This window comes from Pleurodeles waltl, chromosome 2_1, assembly GCF_031143425.1.
Source record: "Pleurodeles waltl isolate 20211129_DDA chromosome 2_1, aPleWal1.hap1.20221129, whole genome shotgun sequence".
In the NCBI taxonomy this organism is placed as follows: domain Eukaryota; kingdom Metazoa; phylum Chordata; class Amphibia; order Caudata; family Salamandridae; genus Pleurodeles; species Pleurodeles waltl.
Window position 1 is genome coordinate 45,498,363 of NC_090438.1, and position 21,518 is coordinate 45,519,880.

General features: G+C 49.3%; 1 protein-coding gene across 8 annotated transcripts in view; it reads right to left on the reverse strand.

Annotated features, from left to right (window-relative positions):
• Positions 1-21,518, reverse strand: part of DLG3 (discs large MAGUK scaffold protein 3) — a 1,213,683-nt gene that overhangs the window by 543,239 nt on the left and 648,926 nt on the right. For all 8 annotated transcript variants that reach the window (XM_069209533.1, XM_069209549.1, XM_069209524.1 and 5 more), the window contains one exon: positions 17,308-17,361. In XM_069209533.1, the coding sequence (XP_069065634.1) occupies positions 17,308-17,361 (54 nt within the window). The remainder of the gene's footprint in view (positions 1-17,307; positions 17,362-21,518) is intronic.

A 21,518-nucleotide genomic window follows, 5' to 3' on the forward strand; every position in this document is an offset into this window, starting at 1 on the left:
GAGATCTGAGGCCTGTGCTTACCTCAGCCCCCGGTACCTCTGTTTGACTCCCAGACTGTCACTAATGGCTCTGTTGGAGGCAGTGAACTCACTGAGATCTGATCCCTGAGTGTGACTCAGCCCTCCCAGTACATCTGTTTGACTCCCTAGGCTGTCACTAATGGTTCTGCTGAAGGCAGTAAACTCACTGAAATCTATTGCCTGTGTATGACTCAGGCCCTGGAACCTCTGTTTGACTCCCTAGGCTGTCACTAAGGGCTCTGACGGTTTCTGCTGGAGGCAGTGAACTAACTCACTGAGATGTGAGGCCCATGCATGCTTCAGCCCCCTGGTACCTCTGTTTGACCCCTAGGCTGTCGCTAATGGTTTTGCTGGAGGCAGTGAACTCACTGAGATCTATTGCCTGTGTATGCCCCGGCCCCTGGAACCTTTGTTTGACTCCGAGCCTGCCAGTAATGGTTCTGATGGAGGCAGTGAACTCACTGACATCTGATGCTTGTGCTTGCCTAAGCCCCCTGGTACCTCTGTTTGACACCCTAGGCTGTCACTAAGGGCTCTGATGGTTTCTGCTAGAGGCAGTGAACTCACTGAGATCTGAGACCCGTGCATGCTTCAGCCTCCTGCTACCTCCTTTTGACCCCTAGACTGTCGCTAATGGTTTTGCTGGAGGCAGTGAACTCACTGAGATCTATTGCCTGTGTATGCCTCAGTCCCTGGAACCTCTGTTTGACTCCGAGCCTGTTAGTAATGGATCTGATGGAGGCAGTGAACTCCCTGAGATCTGATGCCTGTGCTTGCCTCAGCCCCGGTACATCATGTTTGACTCCCTAGGCTGTCACTAGGAGCTCTGATGGTTTCTGCTGGAGTCAGACAACTCACTGAGATCTGAGGCCCGGGCCTGCTTCAGCCCCCTGGTACCTCTGTTTGACCCCCAGGTTGTCACTAATAGCTCTACTGGAGGCAGTGAACTCACTGAGATCTGAGGCCTTTGCTTGCCACAGCCCCCTGGTGCCTCTGTTTGACTCCCAGGCTGTCACTAATGGCTTTGTTGGAGGCAGTGAACTCACTGAGATCTGAGGCCTGTGTATACCTCAGCCCCCAGTACCTCTGTTTGACCCCCAGGCTATCACTAATGGCTCTGAAGGAGGCAGTGAACTCACTGAGATCTGAGGTCTGTGCATGCTTCAGCCCCTGGTATCTCTGTTTGACCTCCAGGCTGCCACTATTGGCTCTGATGGAGGCAGCGAACTCACTGAGATCTGAGGCCTCCATACATACACCATCATTTATAATTCTCATTTTCTTGTTTCTCTTATATTGCTCTGCTCTTCCCATCCTCCTCAGACCCGACGGACAGAGGCCTGATTCACAAAGGTAAACTGAGACCAAAAGACAGGTCTAATCCTACACTTTTGGTCTAAGTTTATCTTTGTGAATCGGGCCCAAAGTGCTTACGATTCATCACCAGCAGCCTTCAAGGCACTGTCAGGCGTCTCATGTCTGGAGTCGGCTGGAGTCTGAGGGGGAGCCCAGGTGATTCTTTTAAGGTTCCAGCGAGGCCATGTCAAAGGCTCTGGGGCTGAGACAGACAGCAGAACTCACTGTGCTCCCAGTGGCCCACCTCTAGGATGGAGATGGAGGTACCTGAACTTCAAAGCAACAGCGACACGCCCAAGACTATAGGGACATAAATCATTACTAAGGAAATTTCCCGAAGTGAGGATAAATGAATATGGGCCAAGAGCTCCGAGATGCATCCTAATTAACCTTAATGTGACATAGAATAAAAAGGTCCCCAAAGAAATAAATGCATGAGCATCTCTAGGGGAAGCCAGCATCCTTCTCCACCAATCTCACCAATGCTCACCTCTCACCAATGCCACTGGTCGACCTTATTCTATGGTGGTACACGGGAGTGTCAGTTATCCAAGCACGGTTCAGAAGTGGGACTATTTTACTCCTTTATTTTGGAAAGTGGGGGGAAATCACATCATTGGTTACATAATTAAGCACTAACTGGGGGTTCTGGAGCAGCGTGCGCCCCGCGTAACGCACAACAGCGCCTCGTCAGGGGTAGATAGGTTGGGTGCTTTACATTGCCAGTGGTAAATATGAGGCCACCTGGACCTACATTACATAACCCTGCGCCTTGGCGCAGTCCACTTCCTAGGTCTTCAAGGCACTTCCTTGCCTGGCACTGCATTTCCTTGGCAGCAAGGAGCTCGCGCTCCAGGGTGCTGACCCGATGGTAATCCTCACCAGTCACGCGCACTGTGGGAGGGACAGCTCGGAGGGTTGAGGGTTCGAGGGAACGAAGCAGGGCGGCCTAAGGACCGGTGCCAGCCGCAGAGGTGGCCAGGCCCCGGCACCTGGGCTACTCCCCCCTCTCTGACCTCTTCACCAGAGCGATGCACACGGGCCCTGCCACAGTGAAGTCCTTCCGGCTAGCTGGCATCGTGCAGGGCCCAGCGGGCACTGGGGAGCGAGGGTCGCTAGTGCCGATATCGGGGATCTGGGGACTGGATGGTTGTCCAACTGCACCACATGACCAATGCCGTGCCATTCTGGGCACATTATTCCATTATATGGGTATTTATTTAGCGCGCTGCATGAATTATGGTACTTCCAAGCACCTGGAAGATTGTACATAAGTGGGAAACTATATCCAATGCCAACAAGTACAACCCCCTCTTGATGAAAGAGTCTCGAATCACGGCTCAGCCTTCTGTAGCTGTGATCTGTGTGCTGACAGGTCTGCCCGATATATACATACACACACGTCAGGGGCTTTGTTACCCCTTCACACCTCACAAGACGTCAATGAGAGGAGAGGGTTCGGAAGTTCGTAACAGGCAATCGGGGTGTAAACCCCGGAGAGGACCACGGATGCTGTGGTTGGGAAAGAATGCGAGGCCTCGCTGCCTCCGAGTCACGTGGCCCAGAGATGGGGGATGAGGGAGGCACTAACCGTGCACTGGTCCAATGAGGGAGACACTAACCATGCACCGGTGGAATGAGGGAGACATTAAGGGTCTACATGGGCCAGAGGTGGGTAATGAGGGACAGCCCGGTGGTGTAGATGGCCAGAAAATGGGAACGAGGGAGATCCTAACCATGCACTGGCCGGGTATGTAGAAGGAGGGAGACATTAATATTCTACGTGGGCCAGAGGTGGGGAATGAGAGACAGCCCGGTGGTGTGGATGGCCAGAAAATGGGAACGAGGGAGATCCTAACCATGCACTGGCCGGGTATGTAGAAGGAGGGAGACATTAATGTTCTACGTGGGCCAGAGGTGGGGAATGAGGGACAGCCCGGTGGTGTGGATGGCCAGAAAATGGGAACGAGGGAGATCCTAACCATGCACTGGCCGGGTATGTAGAAGGAGGGAGACATTAATGTTCTACGTGGGCCAGAGGTGGGGAATGAGGGACAGCCCGGTGGTGTGGATGGCCAGAAAATGGGAACGAGGGAGATCCTAACCATGCACTGGCCGGGTATGTAGAAGGAGGGAGACATTAATGTTCTACGTGGGCCAGAGGTGGGGAATGAGGGACAGCCCGGTGGTGTGGATGGCCAGAAAATGGGAACGAGGGAGATCCTAACCATGCACTGGCCGGGTATGTAGAAGGAGGGAGACATTAATGTTCTACGTGGGCCAGAGGTGGGGAATGAGAGACAGCCCGGTGGTGTGGATGGCCAGAAAATGGGAACGAGGGAGATCCTAACCATGCACTGGCCGGGTATGTAGAAGGAGGGAGACATTAATGTTCTACGTGGGCCAGAGGTGGGGAATGAGAGACAGCCCGGTGGTGTGGATGGCCAGAAAATGGGAACGAGGGAGATCCTAACCATGCACTGGCCGGGTATGTAGAAGGAGGGAGACATTAATGTTCTACGTGGGCCAGAGGTGGGGAATGAGGGACAGCCCGGTGGTGTGGATGGCCAGAAAATGGGAACGAGGGAGATCCTAACCATGCACTGGCCGGGTATGTAGAAGGAGGGAGACATTAATGTTCTACGTGGGCCAGAGGTGGGGAATGAGGGACAGCCCGGTGGTGTGGATGGCCAGAAAATGGGAACGAGGGAGATCCTAACCATGCACTGGCCGGGTATGTAGAAGGAGGGAGACATTAATGTTCTACGTGGGCCAGAGGTGGGGAATGAGGGACAGCCCGGTGGCGGGCATGGCCGGAGATTGGGACTGAGGGAGACACTAGTCATGCACTGGTCGGAGATGTGGAATGAGGGAGACATTAATGCTCTACGTGGGTCACAGATGGGGAATGAGGGACAGCCCGATGGGGGGCATGACCATAGAGTGGGAATGAGGGTGACAGTAACCATGCACTTGTCAGAGGTGTGGAATGAGGGAGACACTAATGACAAGCACTGGGCAGAGATAGGATATGAGGAAGTCAGTAATGGAATACATGGGCATGAATGGAGGCAGAGATGGGAATGAGAGAGACTCTTAACAGCGTGTATGGCCGGAGATCAGGAATGGGGGAGACACTGACCATGCACTGTTCGGGGATGTAGAACGAGAGAGACATTCATACTCTACATGGGCCAGAGATGGGGGATGAGGGACAGCTCGATGAGAATGAGGGAGACACTAACTATGCACTGGTCGGAGATGCGGAATGAGGGAGACATTAATGCTCTACATGGGCTAGAGATGGGGAACGAGGGACAGATTGATGGGGTGCATGGCCAGAGACCGGGAACGGGGGAGATACCAACCATGCATTGGTTGGAGATGCAGAATGAGGGAGACATTAATGCTCTCCATGGGCCGGAGACAGAGAACGAGGGACAGCTTGCTTGATGGTGTGCATGGCCAAAGACCGTGAATGAGGGAGACACTAACCATGCACTGACCAGCGATGTGACCAGGGAGGCACTGGAAGCCAACACACCCCAGCGATGAGCTATGAGAGAGACACTAACTGTGGTTGGAGCAAGATGTGGAATGAGGGGGACACTAGCTGCATGTATGGGGCCAGAAAAGGGGAATGAGGGAGACACCAGTGGCATGAATAGAGGCAGAGATGGGAAGGAGGGAGACCCTAAGAAGGTACATACGGTCAGAAATGAGGGGTAGTCTAATGGTGTGTATGAGACCAGAGATAGGGATCCGGGAGCCACAGGTGGGAGAGGATGATACCTAGTTGATCAGAGATAGGATATGAGGGAGACAGTACAAACAAGCCTGGACCCAGAGATGGGGAATGAGGGAGATGCATGCATAACTCCATGGGGGTGAGGAATGAAGGAGGGGGTCACGAGGTTAACGTTGCAGAATGTGGGAGACCATAGGATGGGAGATTGGGATTGAGGGAAGCCATGCGTTCGACGTCAGAGATTGTGAGTGTGTATGACGTCAGAGAAATGAAAGGAGGGAGACAGTGCACTGTACACAAATTAGCGACGCGAAAGAGGGAGAGGATGCAGACGACCATAGATGAATGAATGGGGGGTGGGAGAGGGGTACAACCAAGAGCCACAAATGAAGGATAAAGGAGAAAGAGGCCACGAGGTTAAAGTAGGGTGACCACCTGGCATTGAGGCAAATTCTGGACAGAACTGTAAAAAATTCCAGACAAAGGGTCAAAATTCAGGACAGAAATTCAGGACAAAGGGTCGAAATTCAGGACAAAAATTCAAGAACAAACATCAGTTTTACACACACACGCAAGAGAGGCCATGCCTCACTATGTTGTTAGTACATTTATTTACTCTTTTGTAACATAGCACTATTTATTCACTATGGTCTTTTTGTGATTGCCTCCTGGTATGCTACATTCAGGTGTCACATTATGTCCTTGTTCAGTAGTAAATTAATGCCCTTCAGTACTGCGGCAAGGCCATCACCCCTACCCAAATCTACCCAATCTTTCTAAAAGAGAACATAACAACAACATTCTGATTATGCTTCTGAACATTTTAAAAACCCTGGCAAACAGTTTGGGAAACATTAAGGTAATTAACATTATGCTAGTTCAAACAAATTGAACAAAAACATCTGGCTTACCCCAACCGCCCATGGACTTTCAACCTAAAAAAAAATTAATGAGACAGGGCAGATGGTGTGGGCAACAGTCTCACACCTAATGTCAGGATGTGAGGTACCCACAACTTGTCTGTAGTCTCACAGCACTAGAGTGTATGTTTGGGACTCTTAATTTATCTCAGAAATGGGAGCCCAGACTACCAAAGATAGTAAAAGAGGAGGATGAAGTCGAGACCAAATGGGAGATCCACGGCAAGTGATTTAAACGGTTGTTGCTAATAACTGGATAAATAAGGAAGAGAAGAACAAGGTGGGACAATTCCTAAATTCAGACAAGATGGGTCCACCAAGACTATCAGAAGGTACTGGGTACCTGGGGAGTTGTCTCTGCACACAGGGGAGAAACAGAAGAGGCACTGTCAAGTGGTTGAACAAGCAACACCCATCCACCTTGGCAAACTCTTCTGGTGCAACGGTCCGCTGTTCGTGCTTGTGAAAGGTGAGCAGGGGCCAGACCCCTTGCAAGGTTGTGAAAGGCAATTGCCAGCTTTGTCCATGTCTTTAAATGGTTTTGAAATTGAGCAAAAGCCAAACTAGTGATCTGAGTTATCCCTAAGAGTCAAGTACACATAGAATCTTCAAAATATTTGGGATGTAAATTGCACAAGCAAACTGTAAAAATGTTAAAATGTAATTAGTGTTTCTTTAACATATGGCACCGTTTTCCCCTTTATATACAATTAGATCTCATATGGAACTGGGAACCAGTTACCTTTCGATACCTAGTGATTAATATCTACCATTCTCCCACTGATTTGCAGGAGGAAAATCTCAGCAGAGCATCACGGTCCATCCAAGCCCAATTTGCTTTTTGGTCTTCTCTTCTGCTTTCTGTAGAGGCCACGCTGCACTAGTGAAAATGGGGTGCTACCGCAATGATAGTATTATTTTGCAAACCTTCCCCTGCTTGTCCTTCATTCCTTCTTCAGACATGCCACACATATGATTTGGTCGCTGCGGCGCCGTCGGGAGCTCTTTCTACCCTAAAGCTACCCGTGACTGTGGGTGGATTAGGTGTTCTGGACTTAGAATGCTTTTATTCAGCTTCACAGGTCCAATGGGTGGCTCGGTGGCTTTCTGCCCACCTCCCTGCATGAGATGGGGTTTATCAGTAAAGACTTTTAGGAAGGCTTAATGCACTGCTAATTGTTTCTTACTGACCATTCTACGGATCACCTCCTGGGGTTATCATGCACAGCTTTCTCTTGCCTTGCTAGAACTTGTAAACTCACTGACACAAAGAAGCCCTGTGCTCCTGCACTATATTTGTTAAGCCTTCCCACTCGCACAGGACAGCTGTGCTCAGAGCAACTCCATCAGCGGCATGCTGCAGGTGTCTTAAAATTGGGGGATTTGTTTCTGGACAGTGAGCTACTAAATTTCCAAACCCTTGTGGCAGACTACCATCTTCACCCCAGTCAACTCCTTACTTGCAACCACTTTAAATAATCATTAAATGCCCTATTTCATATCTGCCACCTAGCACTAACCCTACAAGAGGTGTGCGAGAAGCTCTACACCATAGGAACTGGTGGCAAACTGATAGAATGGGTGTACAGTCCTTTCCTGCAACATTGAGACCACTCCAGGCCTTCTCGTCGTACTACCTGGGTGAGTGATGTGGCCAAACCTCTGCAAGATACGGATGGACTAAAATACTGGAATTTCCCCACAAAATATCCCAAGGCTGTCAATTTAAGTACATTCATGGAGCTGCATTCCACCTGTTGCTTGCCATTGTGGTTTGTAACTCAGATTTTGTTGCTTTCAATTTGCTGACTTTATTTGTTTTAGACTATGCAGCTTGAGTTCATCCCTTCCATTGTCCAAACCTTATTTACAGTATCCTTCCAAGTGTTCCCTTTCTGTAAACAGGCCTGTAAATCTTGTTCTTATCTCATCACATTTGCTGTGCATTCAAAGAACAAAGTCAAATATCAGGTTCTTTCGTCGTGGGAACTTAGCGTTTACTTTTCTTTATCTGACTTCAAAGTGAGAGGATTTATGCGACAATCTTGCTGGATACTGGGGTTAGGAAAGAGGTTTTTTTTATTACATGACAACATTTAAATACACTTCAGAATATATCAGAATTAGGAATACAAATAAAGCACATTTTTGTTCATTCTGAACTGTGCTGGAAACAAATACCCTTGTATGATTAAAACAAATCATTGCATTAGGTGATGCAATTTCCACACATCATCATCTGTGCACAGTATAGTTTGATTTGAAAAACTGTATATCTGTGCAATGTAATGGTAATTTCAATAAACAAATGTGTTGTCTGTAATGGCAGTGTGTTACCACACCATGCATACTCCACTCCACACCACTGCACCCTACTCTGTATCACTCCACTTTACATTACTCCATGCCACTGCACTCTTCTCCATTCTGAACCACTCCACTCTATGCCACTGCACTCTATGCTACTTCACACTACACCTCTCTACTCTGCTCTGTACCACTCTACTCTATGCCAATGCACTTTACGCCTCTCTACACCACTGCGCTCTGCTCCTCTGCACGCTATACCACTCCAGTCTAGGCAACACCAATCTAGTCCGCACAACTCCACTCCATGCCACTCTGCAACACTGCACTGTGCGCCACTGCACTATATGCCACTGCACTCAATGCTAATGCACTTTACTCTGTAACACTCAACTCTATGCCCCTGCACTCTACATCAATACACTGTACAGCACTCTAATCTACTCTGCACCTCTGCACTCTATGCCACGGCACTCTACTCCACTTTACTCTATGCCATCGCACTCTATGCCACTCTACGCAACTCCACTCTACCCGGCACCTCTCCACTCTAAGCCACTTCACTCTACTGTGACACAATATACTTTATGCTACTGCACTCTGGTCCACTGCATTCCATGCCACTGCACTCTACCCTGCACCTCTCCACTCTACGCAACTGCACTCTACTCTGAAACAATCTATTCTACGCCACTGCACTCTACGCCACTATGACCACTGCATTCTAGTTCAATGCACTCTACGTCACTGCACGCTGACACTCTACTTTGCAACACTGCACTGGCTGCCACTATACGCTACACCACTCTACTCTGTATTACTACTTTCTGGACCAATACACTCTATTCCACTGCACTCTATGGCACTCTACTCTGCCCCATGCTACTCTATGCCACTGCACTCTACCCCAGTGCACTCTAAACAAGTGCACTGTATGCCACTGCCCTTTACTCTGCACCACTGTACTCTATGCCACTGTTCTCTGTACCACTCTACACCACTCTACTCTGTACTACTGCATTCTATGCCACTGCTCTCTATGCCAATGCACTGTGCATCACTGCACTCTAGGCACTATACTCTACTCTGCACTGCACCACTCTACAATACTCCACTCTGCACCACTCTACGCCACTGCACTCTATGCCATGTGAGTCTTCTCTGCACTCTATGACTCTGCACCAGTCTGCATTACTGCACTCTCTGCCACTCTATTGTATGCCACTCTACTCCACTGCACTCTATGCTACTCTACCCCATGCCACTCTATGCCACTGCACTCTGCGCCAATGCACTCTAAACAATTGCACTGTACGCCACTGCACTGTACTCTGCACCACTGGGCTCTACACCACTGCTCTCTGTGTCACTCTTCTCTACATCACTGCACTGACACTCTACTCTGCAACATTGCACTCTCTGCCACTGTACTGTACACCAATCTACTTGGTACTACTGCATTCTACGCCACTGCACTCTATGTCACTGCACTCTATGCCACTCTACTCTGTATCATTCCACTCTACGCAACTGCACTCTACAACACTATACTCTACTCTGCACTACACCACTCTACACAACTCCACTCTACGCCACTGCACTCTCTGCCACGCGAGTCTAGTCTGTACTCTATGCCACTGCACCACTCTACACTACTGGACTCCCTGCCACTCTATTGTATTCCACTGCACTCTATGCCACTCTACTCTGCCCCACGCCACTCCACGCCACTGCACTCTAAACCACTGCATTCTACGCCAATGTACTCTAAACAACTGCACTGTAGCCCACTGCACTGTACTCTGCACCACTGGACTCTATGCCACTGCTCCTACGCCACTCCACTCCACACCACTATGTCACTAACTTTTAGCCATGAAAAGCAGCCACTCTTGAGTATAACATGGCTAAAACACATTGGCTAAGCCAATAAGTCTTGCATAGACGAGACCTATTGGCTTTGCCAATGTTTGTCAGCACTATGAGGTACTGAGGTCCCTGAAAGAACTGTGACCGTGTAAGTCCTTATTTTAAACATGCATTTAACGCCTCGTAAGGGGTAGTAAGCGCTATATAAATACAATTACATCATAATATAGGCTGCTACATAATGCACAAATATATTTTGGTTAAATTAAAAAAGTGCTTTTTAAATACAGATTTGAATAATATGCAGTTTATACCTAGAACTAACATTTTTTATAACACTCCATTAAAACCACACACTCCACAGCTCACCTTGGAACACCACTACAGTACTTCTCTAAAAGAAAATATTTTGTGGTCAGAAAGCTTCAACTGACTCCTTTGATTAAAGTCAATGCAGGTTTTCAAGCCCCTTTGCATTTGCAGATTTATCAATTGCGCACATCTGCATTTCTGTAGGGAAGGAGACCCCCTGGCAAGAAGGCCTTTTCTTATCTCTCTGCCCCTCCCTCCCTCAGACCACAGGAGACCCCCTGCCCTTCAATCCAGCTGGGGAAACGGATCTGCCCGTAATTTCGCCCTACCTTCCTTTGTCCTTTAAGTGAAAGGCTAACATTTCAGATAAATACTGTCATTTATGGACGGGTGGTCACCCTAGGTTAAAGTATCAGATTGAGGGAGACACTATACCTAAGGTCAGAGATAGGCGGTCAGACATGGCAAATTAAAAAACGATGTATTTGAGTGAGAGGAGATATCAGAGGCAGAAAACGAGGACTGGGTCAGAAATGGGGTTGTTTAAAAGCTCTGTGTATGAGACCAACACATTGTAGTGAGGGACACAATGCACAAGTCCAGAGAAGGGGGCTGACAAAGGCAGTGCTGGTAGGATTGGAGATGGGATCTGACAGTCTCAGTGTGATTGAATCAGGTGTGTGAAGAGGGAGACATCAAACATGGAAAAGAGATGGGGCTGAGGGAGACAACTCACATGGGATCAGATGGGGGATGAGGGAGACAACACAAATGGGACGAGAGATGGAGAATGAGGGAGACAGCACACATGGGACCAGGGATGGAGAATGAGGGAGACTGCACACATGGGACCAGGGATGGAGAATGAGGGAGACAGGATGGAGAATGAGGGAGACTGCACACATGGGACCAGGGATGGAGAATGAGAGAGACTGCTCACATGGGACTGCACACATGGTACCAGAGATGGAGAATGAGGGAGACTGCACACATGGGACCAGGGATGGAGAATGAGGGAGACTGCACACATGGGACCAGGGATGGAGAATGAGAGAGACTGCTCACATGGGACTGCACACATGGGACCAGAGATGGAGAATGAGGGAGACAGCACACATGGGACCAGGGATGGAGAATGAGGGAGACTGCACACATGGGACCAGGGATGGATTATGAGGGAGACAGGATGGAGAATGAGGGAGACTGCACACATGGGACCAGGGATGGAGAATGAGGGAGACAGGATGGAGAATGAGGGAGACTGCACACATGGGACCAGGGATGGAGAATGAGAGAGACTGCTCACATGGGACTGCACACATGGGACCAGAGATGGAGAATGAGGGAGACAGCACACATGGGACCAGGGATGGAGAATGAGGGAGACTGCACACATGGGACCAGGGATGGAGAATGAGAGAGACTGCTCACATGGGACTGCACACATGGGACCAGAGATGGAGAATGAGGGAGACAGCACACATGGGACCAGGGATGGAGAATGAGGGAGACTGCACACATGGGACCAGGGATGGATTATGAGGGAGACAGGATGGAGAATGAGGGAGACTGCACGCATGGGATCCGGGATGGAGAATGAGGGAGATGGCACACATGGGACCAGGTTTGGAGAATGAGGGAGACTGCACACATGGGACCAGGGATGGAGCATGAGGGAGACTGCAACCATGGGACCAGAGATGGAGAATGAGGGAGACAGCACATATGTCACCAGGTTTGGAGAATGAGGGGGAAGGTACACATGAGACAAGGATGGAGATCGAGGGAGACGGCACACATGGGACCAGAGATGGAGAATAAGGGTGACTGCACACAAGGGACCAGGGATGAAGGATGAGGGAGACTGCACACATGGTGCCAGGGATGGAGAATGAGGGAGACTTCCTACACGGTACGAGGGATGGAGAATGAGGGAGACTTCCTACACGGTACGAGGGATGGAGAATGAGGGAGACTGCACACACGGGACCAGGGATGAAGAATGAGGGAGACTGCACACATAGGACCAGGGATGAAGAATGAGGGAGACTGCACACATAGGACCAGGGATGGAGAATGAGGGAGGCTGCACACATGGGACTGGAGAATGAGGGAGACTGCACACATGGGACCAGGGATGGAGAATGAGAGAGCTGCACACACGGTACCAGGGATGGTGAATGAGGGAGACTGCACACACGGGACCCGGGATGGAGAATGAGGGAGACTACACACATGGGACCAGGAATAGAGAATGAGGGAGACTGCACACACGGGACCAGGGATGGAGAATGAGAGATGGAGTCCCAGAGAGACTGCACACAAGGGACCAGGGATGGAGAATGAGGGAGACGGCACACATGGGACCAGGGATGGAGAATGAGAGATGGAGACCCAGAGAGACTGCACACATGGGACCAGGGATGGAGAATGAGGGAGACTGCACACACGGGACCAGGGATGGAGAATGAGAGATGGAGACCCAGAGAGACTGCACACATGGGACCAGGGATGGAGAATGAGGGAGACTGCACACATGGGACCAGAGATGGAGAATGAGGGAGACTGCACACACGGGGCCACAGATGGAGAATGAGGGAGACTGCACACATGGGACCAGAGATGGAGAATGAAGGAGAGTGCACACGTGACCAGGTTTGGAGAATGAGGGGGAAGGTACACATGAAACAAGGATGGAGATCGAGGGAGACGGCACCCATGGAACCAGAGATGGAGAATGAGGGAGACTGCACACATGGGACCAGGGATGGAAAATTAGGGAGACTTCCCACATGGTACGAGGGATGAAGAATGAGGGAGACTGCACACACGGGACCAGGGATGAAGAATGAGGGAGACTGCACACACGGTCCCAGGGATGGAGACCCAGAGAGACTGCACACATGGGACTAAGGATGGAGAATGAGGGAGACTGCACACATGGGACCCTGGATGGAGAATGAGGGAGACAGCACACACGTGACCAGGTTTGGAGAATGACGGGGAAGGTACACATGAAACAAGGATGGAGATTGAGGGAGACGGCATCCATGGGACGAGAGATGGAGAATGAGGGAGACTGCATACATGGGACCAGGGATGGAGAATGAGGGAGACTGCACACATGGGACCAGGGATGGAGAATGAGGGAGACTGCACACATGGGACCAGGGATGGAGAATGAGGGAGACACCACACATGGGACCAGGGATGGTGAATGACGGAGACTGCACACACGGAACCAGGGATGGAGAATGAGAGAGACTGCACACATGTGACCAGTGATGGTGAATGAGGGAGACTTCCCACATGGTACGAGGGTTGGAGATTGAGGGAGATGGCACACATGGGACCCGGGATGGAGAATGAGGGAGACTGCACACATGGGACCAGGGATGGAAAATGAGGGAGACTTCCTGCACGGTACGAGGGATGGAGAATGAGGGAGACTGCACACACGGGACCAGGGATGAAGAATGAGGGAGACAGCACACATGGTGCCAGGGATGGAGAATGAGGGAGACTTCCTACACGGTACAAGGGATGGAGAATGAGGGAGACTTCCTACACGGTACGAGGGATGGAGAATGAGGGAGACTGCACACACGGGACCAGGGATGAAGAATGAGGGAGACTGCACACATGGTACAAGGGATGGAGAATGAGGGAGACTGCACACAAGGGACCAGGGATGGAGAATGAGGGAGACGGCACACACGGGACCAGGGATAGAGAATGAAGGAGACTGCACACACGGGACCAGGGATGGAGAATCAGGGAGACGGCACACACGGGACCAGGGATGGAGAATCAGGAAGACGGCACACACGGGACCAGGGATGGAGAGTGAGAGATGGAGACCCAGAGAGACTGCACACACGGGACCAGGGATGGAGAATGAGGGAGACTGCACACACGGGACCAGAGATGGAGAATGAGGGAGACTGCACACACGGGGCCACAGATGGAGAATGAGGGAGACTCACACATGGGACCAGGGATAGAGAATGAAGGAGACTGCACACACGGGACCAGGGATAGAGAATGAGAGAGCTGCACACACGGGACCAGGGACAGAGAATGAGGGAGACGGCACACACGGGACCAGGGACAGAGAATGAGGGAGAGTGCACACATGGCACCACGGATACAGAATGAGGGAGACTGCACACACGGGACCAGGGATGGAGAATGAAGGGGTGATGCACATGGGATCAGAGATGGAAAAAGAGGGAGAAGTGTACTTAAGGTCAGAGATGTAAAGTGAGGGAGACACCATGCATGGGATCAGGGTCCAGAAGTGAGGAAGATGGTTTGCATTAGATCAGGGTCCTGAAGTGAGGGAGATTACAGACATGGGTTCAGAAGCAACCACAGCACTGAGACTGCTCTCCTCATCACAACAGACGACATCTGCAATCTCCTTGACTAAGCCAAAATCGCAGCCCTCATCCTCCTGGACTTCTATGTTGCCTTCAACACCGTCTCCCACCAAACCCTCTGTACAAGACCACATGACGCCAGCATCCACAGCAATGCCCTAGAGTGGATCCTCTCCTTCCTCACTGGCCGAACCGAGAGAGTCAAGCTCCCTATGTTCTCATCTGAACCTACAGAGATCAACTGTGGTGTCCCTCAGGGATCCTCCCTGAGCCCCACCCTCTTCAACATCTACATGGCCTCGCTTGCAGACATCATCAGAAACTATGGACTCAACATTGTATCCTACACCGACGACACCCAACTGATTCTCTCTCTCACCAACGAACCTGCAGCCATAAAGAGCAACTTCCACAACGGGATGAAGGCAGTCGCCGCCTGGATGAAGAACAGCTGCCCAAAGTTCAACTCTCACAAAACAGAAGTCCTCATTTGGGAACCACCCCCTCTGCCTGGGCGACTCCTGGTGGCCCGTGGGACTCCGAGACCCTCCACACCAACCGACCATGTACACAACCTCGGCATCATCCTCTACTCCTTGCTCTCAATGAACCACCAAACCAACGCAGTCTCATCCTACTGCTTCCACACACTCCACCTGCTTCATAAGATCTTCAAGTGGATCCCCATCGAATCCAGAAGAGCGGTCACTCAGACGCGTGTCAGCAGCAAGCTCGACTACTGCAACGCACTCTACGCCGATGCCAATCAGAAACTCAAAATAAAAGCTGCAAAGAATCCAGACTTATCCTCGACATACCGTACCACTGCCACATCTCTGGGCACCTGAGAGATCTCCACTGGCTTCCGAACAAGAGAATCACCTTCATGCTCCTCACACACATCTACAAGGTCCTACACAACATCGGACCCGCATACCTGAACCGCTGCCTTGCATTCAAAACCCCACCAGACAACTCCGCTTTGCCCACAATGCCCTGACCACCATCCCACGGATCCGCAAGACCACAGGTGGAGGAAGTTCCTTCTCATACCTCGCTGCTAAGACCTGGAACTCTCTTCCCCTTCATCTCAGTAAATCTCCCTCACTGTCTCAATTCAGGAAGGACCTCAAAACCTGGCTCTTCGACTGAACCTGCCATCCAGCTCATCGACTGAACAGCAGATACTCCCCCCCCCCCAAAATGCCTTGAGACCCTAGCAGGTGATTAGCAGTGCTCTATAAGAACCCTGACTGATTGATTGATGGGACCAGGGTCCAGAAGTAAGGGAGTTGACACACATGGGATCAGGGTCCAGAAGTAAGGGAGATGACACACATGGGACCAGGGTCCAGAAGTAAGGGAGATGACACACATGGGATCAGGGTCCAGAAGTGAGGGAGAGAGCACACATGGGATCAGGGTCCAGACATGAGGGAGAGAGCTTGCATGGGATCAGGGACTAGAAGTGAGGGAGACAGCACACATGGGATCAGGGTCCAGAAGTGAGGGAGACGGCATACATGGGATCAGGGTCCAGACGTGAGGGAGAGAGCTTGCATGGGATCAGGGACTAGAAGCGAGGGAGACGGCATACGCGGGATCAGGGTCCAGACGTGAGGGAGAGAGCTTGCATGGGATCAGGGACTAGAAGTGAGGGAGACTGCATATATGGGATCAGGGTCCAGACGTGAGGGAGGCAGTTGACATGTAATTAGAGATGGGGAGGAGGGCTATGGCACGCATTCGTTCAGAGTCCAGAAGTGAGGGAGAGAGCTTTCATGGGATCAGGGACTAGAAGTGAGGGAGACGGCATACATGGGATCAGGGTGCAGAAGTGAGGGAGAGAGCTTGCATGGGATCAGGGCTCAGAAGTGAGGGAGAGAGCTTGCATGGGATCAGGGTCCAGACGTGAGGGAGAGAGCTTGCATGGGATCAGGGACTAGAAGCCAGGGAGACGGCATACATGGGATCAGGGTCCAGACTTGAGGGAGAGAGCTTGCATGCGATCAGGGACTAGAAGCAAGGGAGACGGCATACCTGGGATCCGGGACTAGACGTGAGGGAGACGGCATACGTGGGATCAGGGACTAGAAGCGAGGGAGACGGCATACATGGGATCAGGGTCCAGAAGTGAGGGAGACGGCATATGTGGGATCAGGGACTAGAAGCGAGGGAGACGGCATACATGGGATCAGGGTCCAGACGTAAGGGAGACGGCATACGTGGGATCAGGGACTAGAAGCGAGGGAGACGGCATACATGGGATCAGGGTCCAGACGTGAGGGAGGCAGTTGACATGTAATTAGGGATGGGGGGGGCTATGGCACACGTGTTCAGGGTGCAGAAGTGGCAGAGGCAATACAAGATATACAGATGTTCTCATACTCACAGAAGGACCCGGATCCAGACAGTCAGCGTTGACTAGAATAGGAGCTGGGTTTGCCTGGGAGGAAAAAGACATGAGAGTCAGAGCTCAGCAGGAAAGGGAGGTTTTTATTTATTTTGTCAGAGTGATTTTATTCACAATGTTGCTCAATAAACACGCACATAAGCACACAAAGTTAAATATACACACAATGTTTTTTGTAATTCAACTTAATTTAACATAAAAATTACATTAAAATAATATAAAATTTGGCATGCTCGATTCTCTAATCTGTGTCTTTACCCACGTCAGATATAGGCATGGATCAAATGTTACATTCTGCATGCAAACCGTTTTACCGACTCACAGAGACAGAAGCTGCCTAGTGTTGCACAAGGACATAGCATGTGGCAGTGTTGTTTCCAAAGCAGATGAAAAGTCAGGCTACCAAATATAGATAGGGTCGGACACACAGGGTTGCCACTAGGTTGTTATAGTTAGGTCATCTGTTCCATAGGAAGAGCATTTATTGGTTTGCTAATAATTTAGGCCCCGTGTGACAAATCATCACAAAACTTTCCCCCCCCAAAAAAAGGTTCATCCCCTTCAGCTCCTTCCTGGAAACTTTCGGGGTGATCTGTCAATCAGCAGCTGAGAAAAATCAGAGGGTCCCAAAATGCAAAATTCCCATGCATTTTCCAAAGACTTATTTAACAAGGGGTACAGCAAAAACTGCTGAACGGAATTACAGCAAAATTGGTAGGAAGCTTGATTTTGGTACACAAATTGTGTTTTCTGTGATCGTTTCAGTAGCTTTTGAGAAATTAAGGTTGAAAAATAAGTGTGTGTGAGTGTATGTGTGTGAGCGTGCGTGCGTATGTGTGTGTGTGCATGTGTGTGTTTGCGCGTGTGTGTGTGTGTGAGAGTGTGCATGCATGCGTGCGTATGTGTGCATGTGTGTGTTTGTGTGTGTGTGTGCCATATTTTGGTATCAAAGGGTTCTGGTGACATTTATAAACCATGAGGCCAAAGGGAGAGTGGTTTATAAATGTCACATGAACCCCAAGATAGCAATTTAGGACCATATTACACGTTATTCGTTAGAGATTTTTTTATATTACAATCGTTAATTACACCAAATTACACCAAAATTGGTAGGAAGATAGATTTTGGTATGCAGATTGTATTATTTGTGATCTGGTTCAGTACTTTTTTAGAAATTAAGGTTGAAAAATAAGTGTGTGCGTGCGTGTATGTGTGTTTATGCCATATATTGATATCAAAGGGTTCTGTGACACTTATAAACCATGAGGCCAAAGTGAGTGGTTTATAAGTGCCACATGAACCCAAGAGAGCAATATAGAACCATATTATACATGTTACTTATTAGAGATTTTTTATATTGTAATTTATTAATTAACTTTAGTACTCTTAAGCATGATTTAGAGCATTTGAACGTCACCCGTTAAGTCTGCAGTTATATCTGTCAATGTTTTGAGAAATGTGTTTTGTGTTGGAGATAATGTACAATTTTTAAAACATGCTTTATGCAGAATGTGCATTACTATAAATCAAATTTTAAACTCCAAACGCATTGAAGTAAAAATAAAAATAAACATTCTAAAATGAGTTTTTGTTTTGTTGTCCCCTTGACACTATAGAGTTGGTCTAACTAGACATATACAGAGACAAATTAAAGCACAGTGAAGGGCAGTGTAACTTTTTGCTAGCAGGTTTCTGTTTTTATAATGTTTACTTTAACACACTGGGGAGGGACCATTGGGAGATGCTAGTGTCAAGGTTGGGCCTGCAAGGGTGAGGCTGTCAAGCGTGCAGATTAATGTTATAAAAGCAGGACGGCCATTGTGAAAAGTTGTTTTGTTTACCAGCACTAAAAGAAAGATATAGGGCCAGATGTAGCAAAGTTTTTGCACGTTGCAAACAGCTAATTTCGCTGTTTGTGACGTGCAAAAACCACATTGCGATGCCCAATCCCCGTTTTGCGAGTCGGTAACCTGGTTATCGACTCGCAAAACGGGACTGGGAGTCACAATTAGAAAGGGGTGTCCCCCCTCCTAATTGCGAGTCGCAGCGCGATGCTGCATTGCTTTGTGACTGCGAATGCGGTCGCAAAGCAGTCGCAGTTACCACCAGTGTCACACTGGTGGTAACCAATTCGCAAAAGGGAAGGGGTCCCCATGGGCCCCCATGGGACCCCTTCCCCTTTGTGAATGGCTTGGAAAACATTTTTTCAGAGCAGGCAGTGGTCATATGGACAACTGCCTGCTCTGAAAAAATGAAACAAAATGGTTTAATTTTTCCGTTTTGTAATGCGTCTCGTTTTCCTTTAAGGAAAACGGGCTGCATTACAAAAAAAAAAAACTGCTGCTGTACTTAAAAGCAGTCACAGACGTGGTGGTCTGCTGTCTCCAGCAGGCCACCATCCCCGTGAGTGCTGCGAGTCGCAAGAGGGTCGCAAACTGCAACCCATCTCATTAATATTAATGAGGTGGGCCTTTGCGACCCCCTTGCGAGTCGTAGATGGTGTCAGGGACACCATCCTGCATACTGAATTGCGACTCGCAAATTGCGAGTCTATCTGCCTCGCAATTTGCAAGTCGCAATTCAGTACTTACGTACATCTGGCCCTAAATGCTTTGTTCAACTTTTCCATTTATCTGGGACATCTACATTTGCTGCAAATGAACTTAGCACTCTGAATTATGGTAAACAATTCACAGTAAGACCTATTTTCTGTGAAATACGAGCTTTCAAACCACTGACAAACATTCAATAAGAAGGTGTAACCACACCTACATGTATACATATATATACATCTTGATGAAAGAAAGTATGCCAACATTCTAGTAGGTCATGTATGGTTTCCTGGGGGTTTCTTCAATGCGCTGACCCCTCCCTAATTCCTTCCTCCAAATGTGTGACTTGCTTTCAAGTTATTCAAATTTCGAGAAGATTGCCACATTTACAGGGCGTGACTCACATGCTGTTCACCTGGTGTGTGGTTACAGTATTTTGACCTGACAGCACACCTCATTATATCACAACACTGATGCACCCTTCATCACAACACTGACACCTTCTTCATCACAGAAACAAAGCTCACTCCTCTCCTTCGTCCTTCTTCCTGCAGGACAGGGCATGAACCCTGCAGGCCCTGCTCCTCACACGGTTGGGGGGGTGTCTTGCTGTCATCCATGCGTCCTCCTGGTGCTGCACTGTAGGCAAGTAAGTAACACTGATGTCCATGGAGCTCCTCACATACTATTTCCCACTCCCTGCAACTCAGTCTGCCTTCTTCCACCTCATCTACAGGCCTTCTCGATAGAACAACTACGTCATTGACAAATTCTCAGACCTCCCCACCTCATCAGTCCAACATGCCCGTATCACCTGCCCAGGTGACTTAAACCTCCCAGATAAGTCATGCATGAAAAAACAAGATACCCTCTCCTCTAGCTCATTGACACACTGAACGTGGTACAAGAGGTCACCCAGCCACCACCTCCAATGGCGACATCCTCGTTTCTCAACATCAGCAACCATTCAATATAAAACTCCCATATCCCTGAGCAGGGCCATCCACCCTGTCAATCCCTTCATCCTTCTCAGAATCCAACCAACACATTGAGGTCAACCCAAAAGAGAACAACAAACCGTCAGATCCATTTCTGGATAATCGTGTGAACAGCAGCAATCCAAGTAAAACACCTGATTCCAATCTGAACTCTTCAGCACACTGGTACGCCAAAATCCTCAATGACACCAAACAGTTCAGTTACAGATCGAGAAGAAAATAGGGTGGAGGGGGCCAGAGTGGAGGGTCTAAGGGCCTGATTTAGATCTCAGCGGATGGAATACTCTGTCACAAACATGTCGGATATCCCGTCTGCTGTAGTATGATCCTGATAGGCTGTAATGGGACCGTAATAGGGTGGATGGGATATCCGCCACATTTGTGAAGGAGCATTCCCCTCTGCCAAGATCTAAATCCAGCCCTAAGTCATTTTTACACAGTGCTAGTCACAACACCCCATCCTCTGTAAGGCCACACCCCCTTCACATAGATATTTTTGAGAAGTTGGCAGGTCGGGATTTCACTGGAGTATGTTCAGTGAAGAATATTCCTTCACCCAACTGGAAGTAAACCCCCACGTGCCATGAGGGAGTGCGAGGATGCCATTCCACACTGACGTACCAACGCTTGTGGGTTGGCA